This window comes from Vigna umbellata, chromosome 5 (genome assembly GCF_029865625.1).
Source record: "Vigna umbellata cultivar VRB3 chromosome 5, Vumbellata_1.0, whole genome shotgun sequence".
Taxonomy (NCBI): Eukaryota; Viridiplantae; Streptophyta; class Magnoliopsida; order Fabales; family Fabaceae; genus Vigna; species Vigna umbellata.
In genome coordinates, this window is record NC_142169.1 from 65,609,656 (window position 1) to 65,630,700 (window position 21,045).

The 21,045-nt window shown below is 34.7% G+C and overlaps 4 protein-coding genes across 5 annotated transcripts; 3 read left to right on the forward strand and 1 right to left on the reverse strand.

The window, feature by feature from the left end:
• Window positions 1-5,163, forward strand: LOC124832449 (Serinc-domain containing serine and sphingolipid biosynthesis protein). Its single transcript, XM_047306651.2, has 6 exons — window positions 1-291; window positions 993-1,229; window positions 2,923-3,034; window positions 3,101-3,275; window positions 4,201-4,438; window positions 4,693-5,163. The coding sequence occupies exons 1-6, from the start codon at window positions 117-119 to the stop codon at window positions 4,983-4,985; spliced, it is 1,230 nt and encodes a 409-aa protein (XP_047162607.1). The 5' UTR covers window positions 1-116; the 3' UTR covers window positions 4,986-5,163.
• Window positions 5,164-6,261: 1,098 nt separating this feature from the next.
• Window positions 6,262-11,950, forward strand: LOC124832425 (uncharacterized protein At5g19025-like). Of its 2 annotated transcripts, none has more exons than XM_088092000.1 (2): window positions 6,262-7,064; window positions 10,700-11,049. In XM_088092000.1, exons 1-2 carry the CDS (start codon window positions 6,385-6,387, stop codon window positions 10,836-10,838), a joined length of 819 nt encoding a protein of 272 aa, XP_087948126.1. In that variant the 5' UTR covers window positions 6,262-6,384; the 3' UTR covers window positions 10,839-11,049. The 2 variants fall into 2 exon arrangements, with proteins under 2 accessions (XP_087948126.1, XP_047162592.1); XM_047306636.2 differs by lacking the exon at window positions 10,700-11,049 and adding an exon at window positions 11,507-11,950 and having other exon boundaries at window positions 6,267-7,064.
• A 1,356-nt stretch (window positions 11,951-13,306) lies between these two features.
• On the forward strand, window positions 13,307-15,710 carry MEF18 (mitochondrial editing factor 18). The gene has a single exon (XM_047306622.2). It carries the CDS (start codon window positions 13,376-13,378, stop codon window positions 15,515-15,517), a length of 2,142 nt encoding a protein of 713 aa, XP_047162578.1. The 5' UTR covers window positions 13,307-13,375; the 3' UTR covers window positions 15,518-15,710.
• Window positions 15,711-17,736: 2,026 nt separating this feature from the next.
• LOC124832407 (uncharacterized) lies at window positions 17,737-19,274 on the reverse strand. Its single transcript, XM_047306612.2, has one exon. It carries the CDS (start codon window positions 18,948-18,950, stop codon window positions 18,009-18,011), a length of 942 nt encoding a protein of 313 aa, XP_047162568.1. The 5' UTR covers window positions 18,951-19,274; the 3' UTR covers window positions 17,737-18,008.
• Between the last annotated feature and the right edge of the window lie 1,771 nt (window positions 19,275-21,045).

A 21,045-nucleotide genomic window follows, 5' to 3' on the forward strand; every position in this document is an offset into this window, starting at 1 on the left:
AAGCACTGTCCGTTGAATCCAACAGAAATCGATTGTCGCCACTGTGAAAGGAGAGAGAAAGCGTGAAGAAGAGGATTTATCTGCCTCAACAAACAATCGTCGTCGTCGTCGTCATCATGTCGTGTTGTTTTTCTTGCTGCGCGTCTCTGGCCTGTGGTCTCTGTACCTCTACTGCATCTTGCATCTCCCAAAAATCCGCTAGAATCGGTTACTGCGGTCTCTTCGGTGCATCTCTCGTCGCTTCGTGGATCCTCAGAGAAGTTGGAGCACCCCTTTTGGAGAAGTTCCCATGTACTTTCCATTCCCTTTATAAATCTTTCAACTTTCATCTTAATTTCCCATTGGGGTATTTGTGTTCATCACGGTTCAAGAAGGATTAAATGGATCACTCTTACTTCATATTCATGCCCTAGCCTTTTCAGAATTGGAATGCATACTTTTGATGAGAAATGATAGCAATATGCTCTCTTACACAATCTCTACCATTACCTGAAATTTATTGGAAATCTCGTAATTTTTTAGGTTCTGCTTCATATTTAGTGAACTCCACTTGTGATTTTTTCGTTCCTAATAAATTTTAATCAATATTAGAGAATGTGTAAGAAAATAGTGTCGTTGTTTCTAACAAATTTCAATCATTAAAAGAGATTGTGTAAGAAAAAGATTGTTAGTGAATGAGTAGCTAGCAGTCGTACTCCTTCTGAATTGAGAGGTTGATTTTGTATTCGTGGGCAGCCTCATTCTCCTCGTGTTTAGTTTTATGATTCAAGTTATCAGATAAAAGGTTGAATTTTTTTTCAAATGGAAACATAGAAAAATATGAAGTGTATGTTGGTTTTGATAATATTTTAAGAAGTGTTTTATTATTATCATTATTATTATAAGGTGTGTTGAGTTTCTACACTGCCAGAAAAAGCTACATGGTGCGTGGAATGAATATTGAATATTTTTCCTTTATAATGTGGTAGTGGTATATTAATTCTTAAATACAGGGATAGGTGCATCCGATACCCACACAGACGAATGGTATCAAGTACAAGCAGTTCTTCGAGTGAGCTTGGGAAATTTCTTGTTCTTTGGTTTCCTAGCCCTTATTATGATTGGTGTGAAAGACCAGAATGACAAGCGTGATTCATGGCACCATGGTGGTTGGACTGCAAAAATAGCGATCTGGCTTTTGCTTCTGGTCCTTTCATTCTTCCTTCCCGATGTCATAATATTAGTATATGGTATGTTTTGTAGGCTTTACTTTCTTGCTGTCAATTCTTAGTGGCATTGGTGATTGAATATGCAGTCTGACTAGAATCATTCAGTTCAGGCAAACTGTATTTTAAATTGAAAAGTAGTTCTTAGAGAGGTTTTCTGGCAATATTTCATGACCCTGAAACTGAATTCCAGATGTTTATAACCCCATCTCCCCCAACACCTATCACAATTTTTGTTTGAGTTTCATTTGGATGCATTCTCATTGTAAAACTATTTCAGCCTATCTACCTATCTTGACATTTAATTTAATAAGTCTAACTTTGTCAACACCTACATGGTATATCTAGTTGGTTACATATATGGCAGCATATAATTTGACGCAGGCTCAAAATTGTTTTACACTTATATTACATTTAAATCAAATTCATTTTCTTCTGGGTCATTGCTTTGTTCTTTTGCCCCTTGTATATTGTGGACGCTGGACTTAAAAAGAAAGGTTCGGGATCAACTTAGCTTAAATTGGTTTGTTTCAAGGAGAATAAGATGTGCTTTGCTATTATTGGAGATTCCACATTAATCAGAGATATAACTAAATTACAATATATAGGTGGGTATGAATCTCTTCTTATGAGATTAGTTTTGTGAGATTAAGTTAGACTTAAACATTACTTTTTAAGATTACATTAGAGCTTATTAAGGGTTTATTCTAACAAAGTTTGTTGAATTTATCGGGTCTCCCTTTATTTCCACGTGCTATGTCTTAGGCATGGGGATGTTTGTTAGAGATCCCAATTCAATTAGAGATATGGTCAAATTATAATATATATGTAAGTGTAAAGTTCATCTTACCAAATTAATTTTTATGAGGATGAATTAGACTTAAAGTTCACTTTTTAAAACCTATTGTTGGAATTGAATTGGGCCTAATTCAAACCTTAAAGAAGATTGGGCGAGGCCTATAAGGTGATATTTCTCACTAAATGACTAGTGTGACACATCATAACACTTTGCCCCTGCAGTTTTAAGTCTTGATAGTGGAATGCAGTGACTGTCTCCAAAATTGCCATAGCGAGATAGGTACTATTTTGAACATGTTTATTGTTTATTTTATGCATATAAGTTCTCAAAAATGATAAAAATTATTAAAAATTAACGACATTCATAAAACATTAAAAAGTCTCAGGTATCTTAAAGAAAACATAAGAGTAAATACCAACAAGCAAAAGTATCCCAGATGAGAGTCATGAATAGTCATCTCTAAATCCAAGTCATCTTTAAAAGTTTCCGTACATTTACAGCTTAAGAATTCATTTTTGAAAATTGAAATCCCAAAAATAGCCCCCCATATAGCCGGTGGCCCAATGCTAAGACTGGTTAAATTTTGACATTACACTGAAAATCGATTGAGTCTAAATCTAACCCAAATGTTAGCTGAGGAGGGGATTGCAAGTTGTATTTTCGCAAATGTAATCATTTTAATAGCAACAAACTAATCTCCTCATTTTCAGGTTTTACTATTGGATGTATAGGAATCTGTTTTGTTAAAGGTTTTCATCTTGTTAGTGTGATTTATTCTGCTGTCTAATTGCTTATCGTACCTATATAGAACTGCATGGGAGGTCTGAGTTCTGAATGCGTTCTTTTCTCAGATTTTTATTTTAATCTAATGGGAAGCCTAATTTAAAATTGACATGAGCATATCTGTAATATTTACAGGATTCATAGCAAAATTTGGGGCTGGCTTGTTTTTATTGATTCAAGTGATAATCTTACTTGATTTTACTCACTCTTGGAATGATGCATGGGTTGAGAAAGATGAACAGAAATGGTATGCAGAATTTCTGTCTCCATAATTTTAATGTTCTCCATTGCTCTAATAATTTTTGTTGGTTAGGTATATTGCTTTACTTGCAGTATCAGTCGGATGCTACATTGCAGCATTTACAGTGTCAGGTCTCCTTTTCATTTGGTTCAACCCTGCTGGATATGATTGTAGCATCAACATCTTCTTCCTTGTCATGACCATGATTCTTGCTTTTGTGTTTGCCATTATCGCCTTGCATCCTAAGGTAAAGACTAGAAATGCTCTTAGTGATTGAAATTATTAGCTCTCTGAATGAGTTGTTAATTGACAATTACCAAGCAAACTATACATAAAACAATGATGCACTGGTAAAAATTTGGAAGATGTATCTTAATGTTGACGAGTCAATGTCATGAAAGAAACATCATCTGAAATATAGTTCTTTTAATGAATGCCACATGTCTTTCTCTTTTATGGGCGCATGTCATGTTTAAATGTATCTGTTGCTTTGTGCCTTTTTTCTGGCAATATTTATTTGTAGGAGTGATTGTAAGGTCATATCTAACAACTCAAGATTCCCCTCTTCAACCCTCTTTTTCCCTTTCAAATAACTCTCCAGATTTTTTGTATATGTAAAATTGAAAAATGGCAGATGTAATGAGTTTTGATCAGGGGTATTTCCAGCAGGTAATACCTTGTTAACATATCTATCTTACCAATTAGAGCAAAATTATTTTTGAGTGTACAAATTAGATAAGATTCTGGTATCTAGCCTTTTTTAATGAAACATTAGTTATCATATTATTATTCACCCACAAATAAGAGATTTTATTTCTTTCTTTCTCTGCCCTGTAATATTATTGTCTGGAAAACATAGATTGAGAATGGGTGTTATATTATTTAAGGATGCTAGTATATTCTATATTACTTGTCTTAGTTTTCATTTGTCTATAACCTAACTCTAGTAATATTTCCTTATTGATGGAGGATGCTAGTTGATACCCGTTATTGTGGAAGATTGGTTAGGTGGGTTGAGATAATAAGATCAGGAAATTACTTGGAATAATCCCGTTCTATTTTCTTAATGGAATTATATTTGGTAGCCACAAGGAGTGTGGTCTACGGTTTCATCAATCTGCATTTGGGTATTAATATTGAAAAAGTAAGTAATATCCGAAGTGCAAAAACAGGTGAATGGAAGCTTGTTGCCTGCATCTGTGATTTCCCTTTACTGTGCTTATGTGTGCTACACGGGTCTTTCTAGCGAACCTCGTGACTATGAATGCAATGGTCTCAACAAGTCCAGAGCTGTGAGCACAGGTACCCTCGTTCTTGGCATGCTAACAACAGTGCTATCAGTGCTGTATTCTGCCCTTCGTGCTGGATCTTCCAAGACATTCTTATCACCACCATCATCACCTAAAGTTGGTAATAAAACTCGTTCGGTATCCTTTATGATCTCTTATCTTATGATGTCTGTGTTGTTAACTAAAATTTTACCTTAACAACTTCAGAAACTTGTCTATGATTTGATGTTAACCAAGGAAAGAACGTTATTTTATTGATAGCAATAACACATTACATACAGTCTGATCACTTCACTACTATTAACGATTAAACTTTCTAAAATAAGATTGAATGAATAGGCAAATTCTAAAATGTTTTGGTGTTACATATTTCAGGAGAAAGCAAACCACTTATTGAAGAAGTAGAAGAAGGAAAGACAAAGAAGGAGGAAAAGGAAGCACGACCCGTTAGCTATTCGTATTCATTCTTCCACCTAATATTTGCCCTGGCTAGCATGTATTCAGCCATGCTTCTTTCTGGATGGACCAGCACATCAGAGAGATCAGATCTCATAGATGTTGGTTGGACCTCGGTATGGGTTCGAATCGGCACCGAGTGGGTCACTGCTGCATTGTATATCTGGACTCTCTCGGCTCCTTTGCTCTTCCCTGATCGTGAATTTGCATAGTTATCTCATTGTAAACTACTACTACTACGATGTTGTTTCGGTTTTATTGTCTCTTCATCTTGGTAATGTTGTGTGTTGCTTTCAATACATGATATATGTATAGATTCACCCCTTCATCAGATATGTAATGTAATACAGTTTATTGCATTTTTCAAAGTTCATCTTGTTTGTTTGATTATGTAGAATGCTGAATCTAAATCCGTCAAATATAAATAACTTCACGAAAAATGTGACTTTTCATTCATAGCCACCGCCCACACCAAATCAAGACCATTCATCAACGCGTCAAATTCACAAAATCCCTGCTTGGTAATTTTGAAATTTCAACAAACTCATAACATTCAACCGCTCTTCCTCGCTGAGTTATGTATTCATATTTAAAGTACGTTTTAGAATTTTTTACCTATCATGTAAACCTTTTTCCCACTAATTTTTTAATCATTTTTTTATAACCAACTATCACTTTTTAAAATTATTTTCATTTTTACGAGGATGACGATAGCTTGATTGTTTAAGGAGCCATTGTCAGAGCTTCAAAATTTATATAATGAACAAAAAGAGCCTGCCTTACAACAAAGTGGATTCCTTCATTTAATAGTATTGAATAAACTTTAAGAAAATGCGTTAAATTTAATTCACATAAATAAATTGTTATCAAAACTCGTGAGAAGAGCCTTTGTTAATCTTATTTATGAAGGTCGTTGACAAAAAATATAGATATTTCTTAAAAGATCCCTATTTAAATCAACCAGTGCAAGTGATCTCATGTTTTTGTCTCTTCTAAATAAATTTAGTGTGATATTTTTATTTCTTCTGGGTAGGTCCTCAACTTTAAAATAAAGAATTTCATTGAAGGTGATGTCATATGTTTATCGTTTATAAATATCCCAATTGAAAGAAGGTTTAAATTTCTTTTTTAATCTTTTATAATTGAGTTTGATTTAAAACTTAAATTCAAATTTGATATTTTTTTTTTCACAAAAGAACAAGTATACTCTCCGTATGAAACATAATTTTGTTTAATACGAATTATTAACAACGATACAAAATTTTAGCACGTATTTCACGTATTTGCATATAAAAAATTATTGGTCAAACAGATCAACCCGTCAATTTAATTTTCATAGTTTACAAATATAATGGACAGATAATTAATCGAAAAATATTTTTATATGCTTTTGTAAGTTTGTATTATTAAGAAGTTTGACAGAACTATTAATTTATTAATCGAAAAAGTATTTTTATATTTGATTTATAAACGTTGAAATTTATATTTGATTGAAACATTGGTGAGAAATAAAGTTATAGTTAATAATAATATGGTGTTGGTTGGAGTAGTAAGAAAAAGAGGGAAAGAAAAGAAGAGTGTTGTTGGGTTGAGGTAAAGAAGAAGAAGAAGATGAAGACGAAGATGAAGATGGTGCAAGAGGAAGCGGAGGAGGTGGGATTGGGAATGAGCAGAGGGATGATGGTTCAGTGCAATGTGAATAACAAAAACCATAGCCATAGCCATAACCATAACCATAGCCACAGTCATAGCCATAGCCATAGCAATAACCATAATCACAACAATGTGTGCAACTGCAAGCACTCTCCCTCGGCAACCTTGGACCTTCTCATTCTGCTCCTCGTCCTCTTCTCAGGGGCCTTCCTCCTCTCCTCCTATTTCTCATACATCTTCCATTCCCTCTCCCTCCTCCTTCCCTCCCTCCCTCTCTCCTACCTCCTCCCCTTCTTCCTCTTTTTCGCCCTCTCCCTTGCCGCCGCCGACTTCTGCTGCGGCCCCCGATCCCGCCGCTGTCAGCGCTCCGGATGCAAGGGCCTCAAGAAGGCCATGGAGTTCGATTTGCAGATTCACCGCTTCGGCTCCGCTCCCTCCCCTGATGCCTCTGCTGAAATTGACCGCCTGCCTTGGAAGGGCGGCACCGAGGCCAACCCCGATTACGAGTGTCTCCGCTCTGAACTCCGCAAGATGGCTCCTCCTAACGGACGCGCCCTCTTGCTCTTCCGGGCGCCCTGCGGCTGCCCCGTGGCCAAACTCGAGGCCTCCGGTCCAAAAAAGGGCAAACGCCATAAGAGGTTCGTTTCTTCCTTTCTCTTCTTATGCCTTTGCAACCGCTTTGTTGTGTAACCTTTAGATCGAGTTGCAGATCTGTTTCGTTTTACGGGCTTGGAAAATTATATTGATTCATGTAGGTTATAATGGTGAATACTGTTAGTTTGTTGATTCTGTGTTTCGGATTCGGTGTCGCCGAGTGAGTTTCCGTGTGTTCGTATTTCTGAGTTGCGTTTAAGTTGTACAGACATACATGGGATGCCTTTTGCTGCCGAAGTAAAAGGCCGGTTAAAGTCTTTAGCCATTTATTTGTTGAAGTAATTGATTCTTCTAGCGCTTGATATTCTGATTTGGGGATAGCAGTCTGCCTTACGGAGGATTTAAGTGAAAGATCTGGGGGCTCTTAGAATTCACTGTATAGGATTAGATGAGATAGCATGCGCGTGTAGACTGCAGAATCTAACTTTCTCCCAGAGTGGCTGTGACTCTTATTAATTGTTGGCAGTACTTAGTATTGAGATTAACATTGTTTGAGATTGTATGAGATATGGACTGGAATATCTGATTGTCTTCATTGTAATTGTTTTCTTTTTTGTTGTACGCAACTAAGCTGAATATCCGTAGACCTTATAATATTCTTACCCTAATTGTGAGAAAGAGATATAAAAGCTTTCTACAATCTCTCTCTCTCTCTCTCTACACACACAAACACACTCACACATGTATAAGTATATATATACCACCCAATCAAGTTTTCTTCGAAATCCTTGTCCCTGATTTCTGTTTCAATTCATGTGTTGGTGCCATAGATTTTTTAGTTCAGTTCACCTTCTCAGCCTCTCCCATTGCGGAACAGTTCACTTTCTTTAGTATCATGTCTTTCTATCTGGTCATACCCCATAGCACAGTTGCTTGCTCAGCCGTCTGACACTCACATGCAGCTGTTTGTTGATGCGCTGCCTTTTTGATGCTAGAAGACTGCTGCTTTCCTTGCCTGGTTTGTTGGTGCCTCTTTTTATTTTGTTATAGTTTGGACTTTGTTCTCTATTTAAGGGTTCTCTCTTTGTGCTGTAATAATCTGTTTTTGTGGTTGTTTCTGTGTTGTTTGATGCTGTTTGGCTCTCTTAAGGGCCTGTTGTTTGGCTCCTGTCCGGATGTTGCTATCTGGTCCTCAAATTCGTGTGTTTCTCAATTAGATTAGTGCTACGTCCAGTGACTCTGGATCCTCAAGTGAGGGCCTGGTGTGAGGTGTTCTTTGTCTTTTTCAACAAGAGCAGTTTTTTTATCGGGAAAACTTATTATAAGAAATACATGATCTCCATTTATCAAGATTTGGTTTCATGGTACAAATACTTTATGATCATGTTGTCCAGAATCAGTAGAAATCCATAAAAATGTGTGCAGAGATTCTGAATAAGCAGACTGTCAACTTGTCATACTCTTATGGATATCTGGTGAGTCACTATTGTTGCTATGCCACATTCTATGTGATATGGAAGAAGGCTTGGAGCATGTTTTCAAATTATATCCATTGAATTTATGACCACCCTCGAGATGACCGATGATGCCCCTTTGTTATGTCTTAATACAATAATAACCAGTGAGTGTGGCTAGACTTAATAGTGTTTGCATGACCTATGTTCTTTATGATCTTCATTAGAGTAATGATTCTGTCTGGAACCAAATGCTGACAGCCCCTAATATTCAGTTTGGCCGAGGATTTTATTCATTGTCTAATTTGAGTTTCTGCTCAAGAGGCACGACTGCAAATTAGTTCATGCTTCATATATAAGTGGTGAATCTTCAAATTCAGTTTCTTCCTTGGTTGTGAAGTGCATAGTCATGGTGGTCCAGGAGTACATTATGTTTAACATATTTGTTGCGCATGTTGTAAGCTTTCTTGTCTTACCCTTATGGTTTTTACTCGATGCTTTGTTTGGGAGATTTAGTAGATTATGGATCACAGCGAAATAGAAAGCTGCTTCTAAAATGTTCATCTACCAATTATTTACTTGGTTGTATATGTTGAAGTTGACATTATCAAAAGCTAGGATGGTTGTAGCATTTTTTGAAATGAAGGTAGCTTAGCAGGGCAAGCACTTGTATATCTCAAAGGAAGTTTGGAATAAACGGGTATGCTGGATTGCAAGCCAATTGACATTTTGATGGACCCAAATATTAATCTACTACTGGAGGATGTTGGAGAATAGTTGGGAACTGAATGAAGGGATTTTATATTTTGTTTGTTGTAAGTAGTGTTATTTAGTTATGGGTAGAAATCTGAGATATATCAAGGGATCCCTGTAAAGAGGTTTTTCATATGCGCATAGAGATCATTTTGTTATTGTTGTATACACAACGTAGTTTGGACTAGTAGTCCAACTAACAAGACAATCTACTTTTGGTAATTGTGTTATAATTTGAGGTAATCGCATTTTCGAATAGTGTAAAATCTGTAATGTTGTTTGGTCTAGTACATAGATGGATGGGAGTTAGTATCACACAATACGATACGATTTAGAAGCTTGACGATGTGAGTCGTGATGGCCACTGGGTGTTGTGAGTTTGAATTGTTTATTGTATCTCACAAATCGCTTTAGTATCACATAAATTGCGAGCTCCCAGAAACACCGGTACTATAAGTTGCTTCATGTATTCGTGTCCAGTACAGATGTGATACCTATACTCTAGGATATTTAATTGATACATCTATAGAGTATCCAAACCTTTGATGAAGTGTCCAAGCTTTTGAAACGTTTATATGTGTAATATAGAAACATAAAGCATGGTCTCTACGTAAAACAAAGAGGGAAATTGTTCTCTTTATTTACGAATTATTCTAAAAAAGTAATACTGATTGTGTTTTTTTCTGTATGTAAATAATAGAAAAAATTTATGATGACAATGTTATATAATTTATAATTTATTTATGATTTTAGTTTGGATTTTCACAATTGTTGTTATATATTTTTTGTCTTTTATGAATTTTTATATATTTTTAAATTTTTTTAATAGGTATTTTGCAAATATAGTGTCATCTTATCGCCGTGTTAGATACGCATTGTATCAATGTTAAATGTGCGTGGTATCATATCCGTGTATTTTGTCGTCGTCGTCGTTATATCATTGGTTTGTACATGAGGGATGATAACAATACTCCCTTTATTACTGACTGGAATTTGTTCAAAATAAAAAATTTGGTAGGTCCCACTTTAGAATTAGGAGAGACTCATTAAGAAATAAAATTCTCCAAAATTTGTGATCATCATTAAATTTTAGCCAACAGTAGAATGAGTGTAGAGTGTGTTGTTATCACTCCTCTTTATTTTTCAAAAAGGTTAGGATCTTATATCAGTCAGTTTCCATTCATCATACAATATTGCAATTATGACGGCAATAATAGAAGCTTGTAGTGGTACACTGGCTTTTATTAGTCCTCCTGGATTTTGCTCAACAAAGCTATCTACGAACTACATTTCACTATTTATTATGCCCAACATAACGTTATAGCTAAATAACTGTTCAATATAATCTGACTTAGCCTATATTAGATATAAATAATTGGTTGCACAGTGTGTATTACTTTATCTGTAAGTTGACTAATATGCCTATTGGTTGTGATCACTTTGGAAATGGGTCTTAACTGTTTGTTCAATAGGTGGGTGCCTTGTAGAGGGCTATGTTACCTTACCTATGGAAGAAGTTGGGGCTTTGAGACGTCTATAATATGCTACTCTGGTCTCCTATGGGCCTGTTTTTGTCTTTGTTCTTACCTTCACCAGTTAGAAATGTTGTAACCTCAAACGTAAACAGCTGGTTTTCGAAATTTGATTTGATTCTCTCACAATTTTATATTTTTCACTAATTATTAACATTACAATTATTGGTGACACTAGAAACTTTGGTACAAAAGCATGAAGCCTAGACTGTGTTTCCTATGTTCTATAATCATTGTTTTCCGAATTAGTATAAACGTGTAATAATTATCAACATGTGCTTGTTACTGATTATCATCTTGTCCTGCATTTGACTATGAAGTTTGTTGGTAAATTACTTTTTGAAATTGTCTTATTTTTATTTTTTTCTCTCATAAACTTTACTGTTTAAGTTTCTGTTGTTATCCCCCACTGAATCCAAGTTGTGGACATCTTAAAACTTTTATCTGTTCCGGAAATCATTGGCTATCCCCTATGCATTTGGCCAACTTGGTTTCTTTTCTCCTGAAAAAGACGGACTTACTAAAACTTTAAAGAAACTCTAGAATGTAAAAACACTTTATTTCTTTAATATAATGCTAAGAAACTGCGCTTCTACAAAAGGCAATTGGAGGAATTTATTCATTTAAGGGGTTAACAGTTGGGCCAAATGTTACCTAGTTGAATTGCATGCTTGAAGTTTTGTTTGATGGACTTGAATAACTTTTTGACTGGTAAATCTGAACTTCTGGTTTTAATGATTTGAGCAGGACCCAACCCAGTGCTACTCTTAATGGAGGAGATCATCGTTGATTGACTGATGTTTTCATACCTGGCATCTCATTTATATCTTTCTCCGGTTCTCATTAACTGGAAAAACTACTGATTAGAACCATTTTTTTTTTAAGAGAAAAAAATAGCAATCTGGTCTTAACAATCCTTCCTTATATCTGCACAATCTAGTAGTCTATATAAAGTTTGGAAGGATCGTACAGGATTAACTGCAATAAATATGTTATTCATCATCGACGCATTTCATTAATTGTAGATGTCCTAAAATTGCTTACTCCTCGAAACTATACATTATGGATTGAAATGGATGCTCAGGCCATAGATGGACTAGTTCATGATGTCAATATCGTGATTGTACCAAACGTGGACTTTTATGTTTCATTACACCTTTGAAACTGCTAAATCCGTTTTTGGACCCTCTACCCTGCAAGAAACTGTGTGCTTTTAGTTTCCAACTCGCTTTTTCCCTGATTATTAATTTGAAAACCTATAAATAAATTTTCTCCTATTGAGTGAACTGTATGTGGGTCTAAATTTTTTTAATCTGGTACTTTTTTTACTGATAAGGAAGTGTTTTAGAAGTAGTGATAGAGAGGATTTTAGCGCTTTATTAATTTATATATATCAGTCATTAAATAAATGGAAAAGTTTGTCTAATATATTTCTTATCATTTTTAAAATTGAGTCAATACAAGTATGTTCATTATTCATATAAATAGTTAATGTTATTTTCAACGTCTAGAATAATCTAAATGTCGACAAGATGACATTTCGGTCTAAAGATAACACGTTTGGTAAAATAGTGTGATAAAACCGTATAAGGAATATTTTTGCCTGTAATAATTGATATTTCCTTGAAAAACACTTGTCTTCTATAATGGATAATATTTTTATGGATAAATTACCCTTACCCATATAATATAATACTAAATAGCATTCATATTCGCTTTAATAGAAAATAATCTCTTCTGAAGTTTTCAATAAAATATACTCAAATCTCTTATAGTTTGTAAATAGACATTCACTGTTTGTTTTTAGTAAATGACACTATTTGTTTCTTATGTTTTCCTTTAACGAATGACACTTATCTTTTTATTTTATTTGAAAATAATATATTGACTTAAACTTACATGGAAAATTATAAAAGTATAAAAAATCGAATGATTTAATTATTATATATTAGCCATGTAAAAAATTATACTAAAACATAAAAAATTAAAATCAAAAGGTTTTAAAATACATTATAAACTGTATTAACTTATTATGAGTATAAGATAGTAGAATATTTATATAAAAATAAAAATGAGAAAGAATGTTTATTACTTTATGAAAATGGTAAGTAAGATTGTTTTAAAAATAATGACTTAACAAAAAATTCTAAAAAAGAAAAATATTACAATCTGAGATACGTGACATTTACACATATGATACTAATGTTTATACTAATCTAACGAAAAATAATTAGATTAAATGTATTTAACACAGATTTAATTAAACTAAAAATATAAGGACTAAAGTAATAAAAATAATAAGTATAGAGATTAAAATAGCTCAAAGTTTTTTACACTTTTCAGTTTAATTAAATTCATCTTTTAATTTTTTAATTTAAAAAATATTTATTTTTAGTTTTTTTAATCTAACCTCTTATTGAGGCACCAAAGAAATAAGAAAATGGAAACTAAAAGCGTTTTTCTCTCTAAATTAATATATTTAAATAGTCAAATTTGAGAACAAGAAAAATAACCTTAACCTAAACGTGAAATGAAAATATTTAATCCTGAAAAGGAATTAGAATTTCTCAACAGCAGACAAAGATGATCGAATCTTGAGTCTAATGGTCGCGCCTCATGTTGGTGTTCATTTCTGCGAGTCTCAGACTCAGAACCTTACCTCGATCTCTACCCTTTCCTCTTTCGACTGAACTTCCATCGCTAAACCCGAAACAAAGATCAGGATGGTTTTCCGTTTCCACTTCCTCCAAAGCCCCTCCACAGGTGCAGGACCCACAATACTTCATTCGCATTTTCTGCAATGCGAGGCTTCACCAGAATCACTACGAGTGCGAGCTTGCATTGGTTTCCGCACTCAAATGCTGTTCCTCCTCCGTTCAGGGCCGCCAATTCCATTCTCTGGCATTAAAACTCGGACTCCACTCAAATACTTTCATTCAAAACAGTTTGATCAACATGTACACAAAACGCGGTTCCATTAATGATGCCCAAATTCTGTTTGAGTTTTGTCCCACGTTGGATCCTGTCTCCTGTAACATTATGGTTCGTGGGTATGTCAAAGCTGGTCAATTGGACAATGCCCGCAAACTGTTTGACAGAATGCCTGACAAAGGTTGTGTCTCCTACACTACCATGATAATGGGTCTTGTTCAAAATGTCTGCTTTCGGGAAGCTCTTGTGGTTTTCAAGGACATGAGGTCGGATGGGGTGGTCCCTAATGATTTGACCCTGGCGAATGTAATATATGCTTACTCACATGTTGGTGAAATTTTGAATTGTCAAATGATTCATGCGTTGGCTATTAAGTTGTTTCTTGAGGGGTTGGTTCTTGTTTCAACGAATTTGATGCGTGCGTACTGTCTTTGTTCAGGTGTAGGGGAAGCAAGAAGATTGTTTGACAAGATGCCTGAAGTGAATGTGGTCTCGTGGAATGTAATGTTAAACGGGTATGCAAAGGAAGGCCTTGTTGAGATGGCCAGGGAATTGTTTGAGAGAATTCCTGATAAGGATGTGATTTCTTGGGGCACAATGATTGATGGTTATATCCTAATGAACTGTTTGCATGAAGCTTTGGTGATGCATCGTGCAATGCTACGAACTGGGCTTGCACCTAATGAAATCTTGGTTGTGAATTTGGTTTCAGCATGCGGTCGTCTGAATGCAATGGGTGATGGTTTGCAATTGCATGGAATAGTTGTCAAGAAAGGCTTTGACTGTTACAATTTTATACAGACAACCATCATCCATTTTTATGCAGCTTGTGGGATGATGGACCTTGCTTGTTTGCAATTTGAAGTGGGTGTAAAGGATCACCTAGAATCGTGGAATGCTCTTGTTTCTGGATTCATAAAAAATGGAATGATGGACCCAGCAAGGAAAATCTTTGAGGAGATGCCTGAAAGAGATGTGTTTTCATGGAGTTCCATGATTTCTGGCTACGCACAAACAGACCAGTCTCGAATGGCTCTTGAACTCTTTCATAAAATGGTAGCAAGTGGGATCAAACCAAATGAAGTTACCATGGTGGGTGTATTCTCTGCAATTGCCTCCATGGGCTCATTGCAGGCAGGAAGATGGGCCCACGAATACATGTGTAATGAATCCATTCCATTGAATGACAATTTACGTGCATCTCTAATTGATATGTATTCTAAATGTGGAAGCATCGACAGTGCCTTACAATTTTTCAATCAGAACCGAGACAAAACCTTTTCTGTGTGTCCATGGAACGCAATTATATGTGGGTTAGCTTCACATGGACATGCAAGCATGTGCCTAGAGGTTTTCTCTGGTATGCAGAGGTATAATATTAAACCCAATGCAATTACATTTATAGGAGTTCTTAGTGCTTGTTGCCATGCCGGGCTGGTGGAGCCTGGGCGAAGAATATTTAAAATCATGAAGAGTGTATATAATGTGGAACCAGATATCAAGCATTATGGTTGTATGGTCGATCTTTTGGGCAGAGCTGGTCTATTAGAAGAGGCTGAGGAAATGTTAAGGAGCATGCCAATGAAGGCTGACATTGTGATATGGGGGACTTTATTAGCGGCATGTAGAACTCATGGAAATGTCCATATAGGAGAGAGGGCTGCAGAGGGTTTGGCTGGGTTGGCACCATCTCACGGCGGTGGTAAAGTTCTCCTATCAAACATATATGCAGATGCAGGAAGGTGGGAGGATGTATCATTAGTTAGAAGAGTCATGCAAAGTAGGAGAATGGAGAGAATGCCTGGGTGTAGTGGTGTTGTTGGATAGCTAAAGGAGTTTCAATTCTCAGATTTTGCTAATTTTAAAGAAAAAGATGTTTGATCTTTGGAGCGAAACCTTTTTTTTGGAGAATCATCTTGCGATCTGATTTTGTATATTGTTCATGACAACTCTTTATTAGTTGTGCTTTAATAATTATTTATAATTTATACGAGCTTCGAAATAATATGTTTGCATAGCAGACACAAGGGAATACCTGTACACTTGGCAGAAGTTGTTTGTGTTACATTGTTGTGCTGAAATTGAACTTAGGAAGAATGTGAATTTGGGCGCAGAGCTTGACTTGTTAGCATGTTACACGTGTATGAAACCGACGTAAATTGTCTGAAATGAATTTGTTGGCAAGTGCATGAAAACATAATTGCTGGATGTTTTGCTTCTTGGGATATGGATGAGTGTTTAAAATGCTAAGAATGTGAATTTGGATGCTGTGTTTAGTTTCGTCTTGTTGGCAACAGTACAAAAACATATTCGCTGGATGTCCCCTCACTTCATGTGAAGCTTGAGGTGAATGTTTCTGCTCACTTCATGCCAAAACATGGATCTCATTCTTCCTTCAAAATCTCTATTTTTTGGTTTCTCACCTACTGATCTTCACAAGCTTTTGTTAGCTAATGTATAGTACTATTTTTTTCATCTGCAATAGAAAAAACTTTTGTTAGATATTTCGAACCAATTAATAGCATGATCATAGTGATGAATGTGATTGAAAAATAATTCTCACACACACTAAAAATATTCTTAATATAAATGATGAAAAAAAAACAGTAAAAATGTTTGCCTAATCATTACTGACACTTTAGAAAAGATATTTTCTTTACCTTACACCTTAAGCATTTGTCTAATGATTTTATGCTCTTACTATACGTACAACAATTGTGAAAATGTTTTCTAGATATATGTCTATTTTTAGGAAGCTCTTTTAACAAATTTCTTTACTAATGTTTAAATTTTGACTTTATCCGTAAGCATACGATCTAATACATGCCTTTCTGAGCTTACCTTAAAAAATTATTATTCTCTTACAATTACATTAAGAAACTAAAAAATCACTCTTAGAAAACCGTAAACAAAACATACATTAGTCACTAGCATCTGACTTTATATTCTCATAAGTTTGATGATTCCAAAAAAAAAAACTGTCTTAAATAGTCTATGAGTATTCTATTCATTTTAAATCTAATCTTTTTTGGATATAAGTAAAGTCTATAAAAAAATTGTTGGACAAAATTACTTTCATAAAATAATTGTGCAAACTTCAAAATGACGTGAGCTTCATTCGAAACGATAGAATGCCCCTCTCTTTGTTCATGTTTCTTCTCCATTTGCGCCTCCATTGCCCGCGAAAACGTTATTTTCGTTTTGCCTTCTCTTTTTATTCACTCCCATCGATGTTACAACCAAATTTTATCACGTTTTCACCATTTAGCAAGAAAGCAACGTTGATTTGATGGCTAGAGAAATCTAACCACAGGTAACTATCGGAAAATGACATCTCATATCTATATATACACAAAATTCTATGAACTATCATATACTTCTTTTTTAGATTACAGAATACCATATATATATATAATCATTTAAAGTAGTGTATTTTTTAAACGTCTAATATTACATTTATCGATAGTTATATTATTTCAAGCGGGCCCGTTACCCGCACATCAAACTTTAATTGGTAACTAATTACTCAACTCTTTGTGAGTTTAGCTTGTTTGTATTTTAAATTAATTAATTTTAATATAAAATATTAGTCAAAATTATACTCACATTTATCAAGCAACTCAGGAGATAGCAGCGTACACGCACCTTTACACGTTACAATCATTATACGAGACACCTCTCACCACACATTTTTTTTGGTGAACATGTACCCTCAGTTCACATCAAGAAACTAATCTTTCAAAATATTAAAATATTTAAGTTTGAAGATAAATGGATAATGTTTGAAAAGCTTAAATTCCACGACTGCAGCTGTTTATTTTTTTTATTTTTTTTAAGTTACGTGCTCGGGAATAATTTAATTTCGTGTAAATAAATTAATTAATTAATTAACAATGGTAATATCATCGCCCCCGGTTTCCTCGTTTGCAAAGGACTTGAAAAAGACAATGGTAATAGGAATGAAGGTGATGATTATAACCCAAATTTGACGTATGTGGGAAATTTCTTGCACTCGTTTCCACAACCGTAGAAGCACGAAAATAGTGACAGTTGATTAATAATGTTTTTGAGTGTGATATGACTATGATATGGTCAAAGTACACACAATTGAAACAAATCCTCGTCCTCAGTTACCATAACTATAAACCCACACGAACAAGTTTCCATGAACCAACAACATTATTGCTGCCTCAATTAATTAATCCAAGAGGACCCCACCAAACGCTAACACTCCAATCTCACTGCACACCCACACACCTAATCAACTATTAATCAACCACTAATCACAAATTATGAATATCTTTAATGTTTCTCTTCTCTACCTTTCTATGTCGAGAGGCGAAAAGTTTTTGCCAACTGGAATAAAGCTCATTGGTTTGCCAACTACGCTTCTCTTTTGCGACTCAACATCGTCACTTTCCTTGTCTGTGTCTTCTTCCTCGTTCCCCAATGCAAAGTATCGCACCTTTTCGCCGTAGAACTTAACCAGGCCCAAGTAGAACGCTAGGCCGAAAGCGGTGACTCCGACGACGAACCAACTGAAGAGAATGTTGACGAGGGCCACGGCGCGGTGGAGAGATTGATGGTCGTTGCATCTGACCACCTGATGCCCCTCTTCATCGTTGATGAAGCAACCTTTGGGGATGAGCCCTGGAGTCCACAGCATGAAGCCCATGACGACGAGCCACAAGCCCTGAAAGAATATGCTGAGGGAACGAACAAAGCTGACTACGAAGCTTTTGGGCATGGGGATTCCCATGAGAGCTGTTGAGAAAGAGACGAAGATTATGAGTTGTAGCAAGAAGTGGTACTGTCCTTCGGGTCCACTGTGGTCAGCGGAGTGGAGGTGGAAGAGGAGGAGCTGCTGAGCGAAGGCGATGGAACCGAGGAGTTGGGTTAGGGCGTGTTTGGAAGGGGTAGGGATGCGGTCGAGGAGGAGGGCGAAGGCGGCGTAGAGGAGGAAGGTGAGGGAGATGGAGGAGTGTTCGAAGTTGTGGAGGTGGTTGGAGGGGATGGTTCCATCAGGGTCGAAGGGTTGGTGGCGATCTGGGCCTATGAAGAGTTCCATGGAGATGGAGGCTAGGGAGGCTGCCATGATGAGGAGAAGCTCCAAGTATTTGAATTTGGAGGTGGGGAACCATGTTGGGGCAGTGTAGGAAGTGGGGTTGAGAGCATGGAGCTTGATGTGGCTGAAGAGGTGCCAGAGACCAATGAGAATGAAGCCTAAACCAGGAGCTACATGCCCTACAAGAGTGCCCATGATAACTTAGTATTCTGTTGTGTCTGGATGTTGTTTTTTAATATGAAGCAATTGATGAAGTTTGAATATATAGCTAAGTGAGTCTAGAGGGTTTTGAGGGAAAAACAGAAAAAGAGAATATTTGAATGTTGAGTCCAAGAACGGTGGCTTGGGGAATAAGGGTCAAAGTATATAACATATGAATGAAATGAACCATGAATTATGAGATGACGAGTGGCTGACTTTCTAGATGAAGAAAGCTGAAAGGGCTAATTAATGAAATGGGATTAGGAAACTTAACCCTCTGTTTGCCACTCCTTGTCTTCTTTATCCCTTTAATCATTCTTCACATAATATATCTGTAAAGTGTATACACTCAGGCAAAAGTAATCAACTCGTGTTACATGTCTCATTACTTAAATAAAATACCATCCTAATTACATACTTTAAGTCTTGTGTTTGGCTTTAACGTCTTATAGAATATTCTTAACACAAACTCTGGTCTTATACTAGTTTATTTTTTATGTTTTACTATTGGTTGTTAATAAAAGAGTTGAATTTATAATCCCTTTTATCATCTTTTTCAAATCCTTTATACCAATCTATATCTTTTAAATATTAATATGAAGAGTTTAACTCACTTTCTTTTATAACATTTATCTTTTATGTTTAATGCTAACTTTTCGCAGTTTTAAAATTAATATGCATGCACTTGAACATTAAATATGATTAATAATGGTGATTTTAATGAATTTTTATTTAGATAGTAATGTTTCATTAATTCTTTTTTCATTTGTTAAAAATTTGATGTAAACAATTTTAGTCCTACTTTTTTACTTTATGAATGTAGTCATTTTTATTTTATTTAGAATGAATAAAGAATGAAAAAGTATACCACTTATAGGATTTCATACAAAAATTAAATTATAATGGATAACAATAAATAATAATAATAATAATTAAAAGTAATTGAGAAAAAATAGTTTATAATTCTTGGGTGTGGTATATTGTTGAAGATATATAGAATAAAAAAATTAAATTCCATATTATTGTGAACTTTTTATTTTTGCTTCAACTTTTTTATTGCTGTTTTAACTGTGTATGACGTTTACAATCGTTCCGTGTGTATCGAATATAATTTTACTTATAATTTACTTTTTAACTTTTTTTTTTCCTTTTTTAGAATTAGTGATCATATTTATAAATTTTATCCTATAACTTTAAAACATGATTAAAAGTAAAATAAAAAAGTTATGTACTTCATTGCATATTATGTATATTATGTCAGATTTTGAATAAATTTATATAAATTGCACCAAAATTAACTGTGGCGGTTTGTTATAAAGTTACCATATGGATTGAAATTCCCATGTTTTATGTAACTGTAAAATTTACATTGAGAAATAATTAAGAGTGTGTTGTTAACATAATTCATCGTTAATAACTATTGTGTTATATTTTACATTATTTTAAGCAATTTTTACTGTGGGTAAAATACATTTATAAATACTCCAGTAAATTATTACTTTAATTATACTCTTCATTCGTTTATATTAAATTAAGCGCATTGCATTGCATCTTTATTTAGCAATTTATTGCAAATATCTTTCATCCATTTTAGCTATAATTTAAACAGAGTAGAAAAAAAAACAGAAATTTTGCTGTAAAATAATTTAAAAACACATGATACTTTAAGTAAAGAAGAGATTTAAAGTTACTAAGCTTAATGATTTTGTTGAGTAAAACCTGGCTAGTGGAAAAGCCTGTATAATCAGCATTAACATGTTAAATGTCTTTTTATGAATGTTTTTTATTAAATTTGAGAGGTACTAAATTTTACTAAGTTTACTCAATTAAATTTAAAAGTAGTATATGCAGATTCGATACACTTACTTGTATTTAATTTTCTTATCATTTATATTTAAAAATATTTGAAAATAAATATAGGCACAACTTAGTGAGCCATCCCACATTTATATGGTTGATTCATTTTGACTCAACTGTTTTCCACATTACCTTTACGTCCAGTCAAAATTCGTTGACTTATATGATTAAATCAAGGGTAATTATGGGTAATGTTTGGATTAATCTTTTATAAACATATTTAAAGAGAATA

What these genes read in the sequence shown, in the direction of transcription:
- LOC124832449 (XM_047306651.2), top strand. Translation starts at nt 117, where the DNA reads ATGTCGTGTTGTTTTTCTTGCTGCGCGTCTCTGGCCTGTGGTCTCTGT. An exon ending in GAGAAAGATGAACAGAAATG is followed by an intron (nt 3,035 to 3,100) that starts GTATGCAGAATT and finishes TTTGTTGGTTAG; the next exon opens with GTATATTGCTTTACTTGCAG. An exon ending in TTATCGCCTTGCATCCTAAG is followed by an intron (nt 3,276 to 4,200) that starts GTAAAGACTAGA and finishes GTGCAAAAACAG; the next exon opens with GTGAATGGAAGCTTGTTGCC.
- LOC124832425 (XM_088092000.1), top strand. Translation starts at nt 6,385, where the DNA reads ATGAAGACGAAGATGAAGATGGTGCAAGAGGAAGCGGAGGAGGTGGGA. An exon ending in AAGGGCAAACGCCATAAGAG is followed by an intron (nt 7,065 to 10,699) that starts GTTCGTTTCTTC and finishes TTTGTTCAATAG; the next exon opens with GTGGGTGCCTTGTAGAGGGC.
- MEF18 (XM_047306622.2), top strand. Translation starts at nt 13,376, where the DNA reads ATGTTGGTGTTCATTTCTGCGAGTCTCAGACTCAGAACCTTACCTCGA.
- LOC124832407 (XM_047306612.2), bottom strand. Translation starts at nt 18,950, where the DNA reads ATGGGCACTCTTGTAGGGCATGTAGCTCCTGGTTTAGGCTTCATTCTC.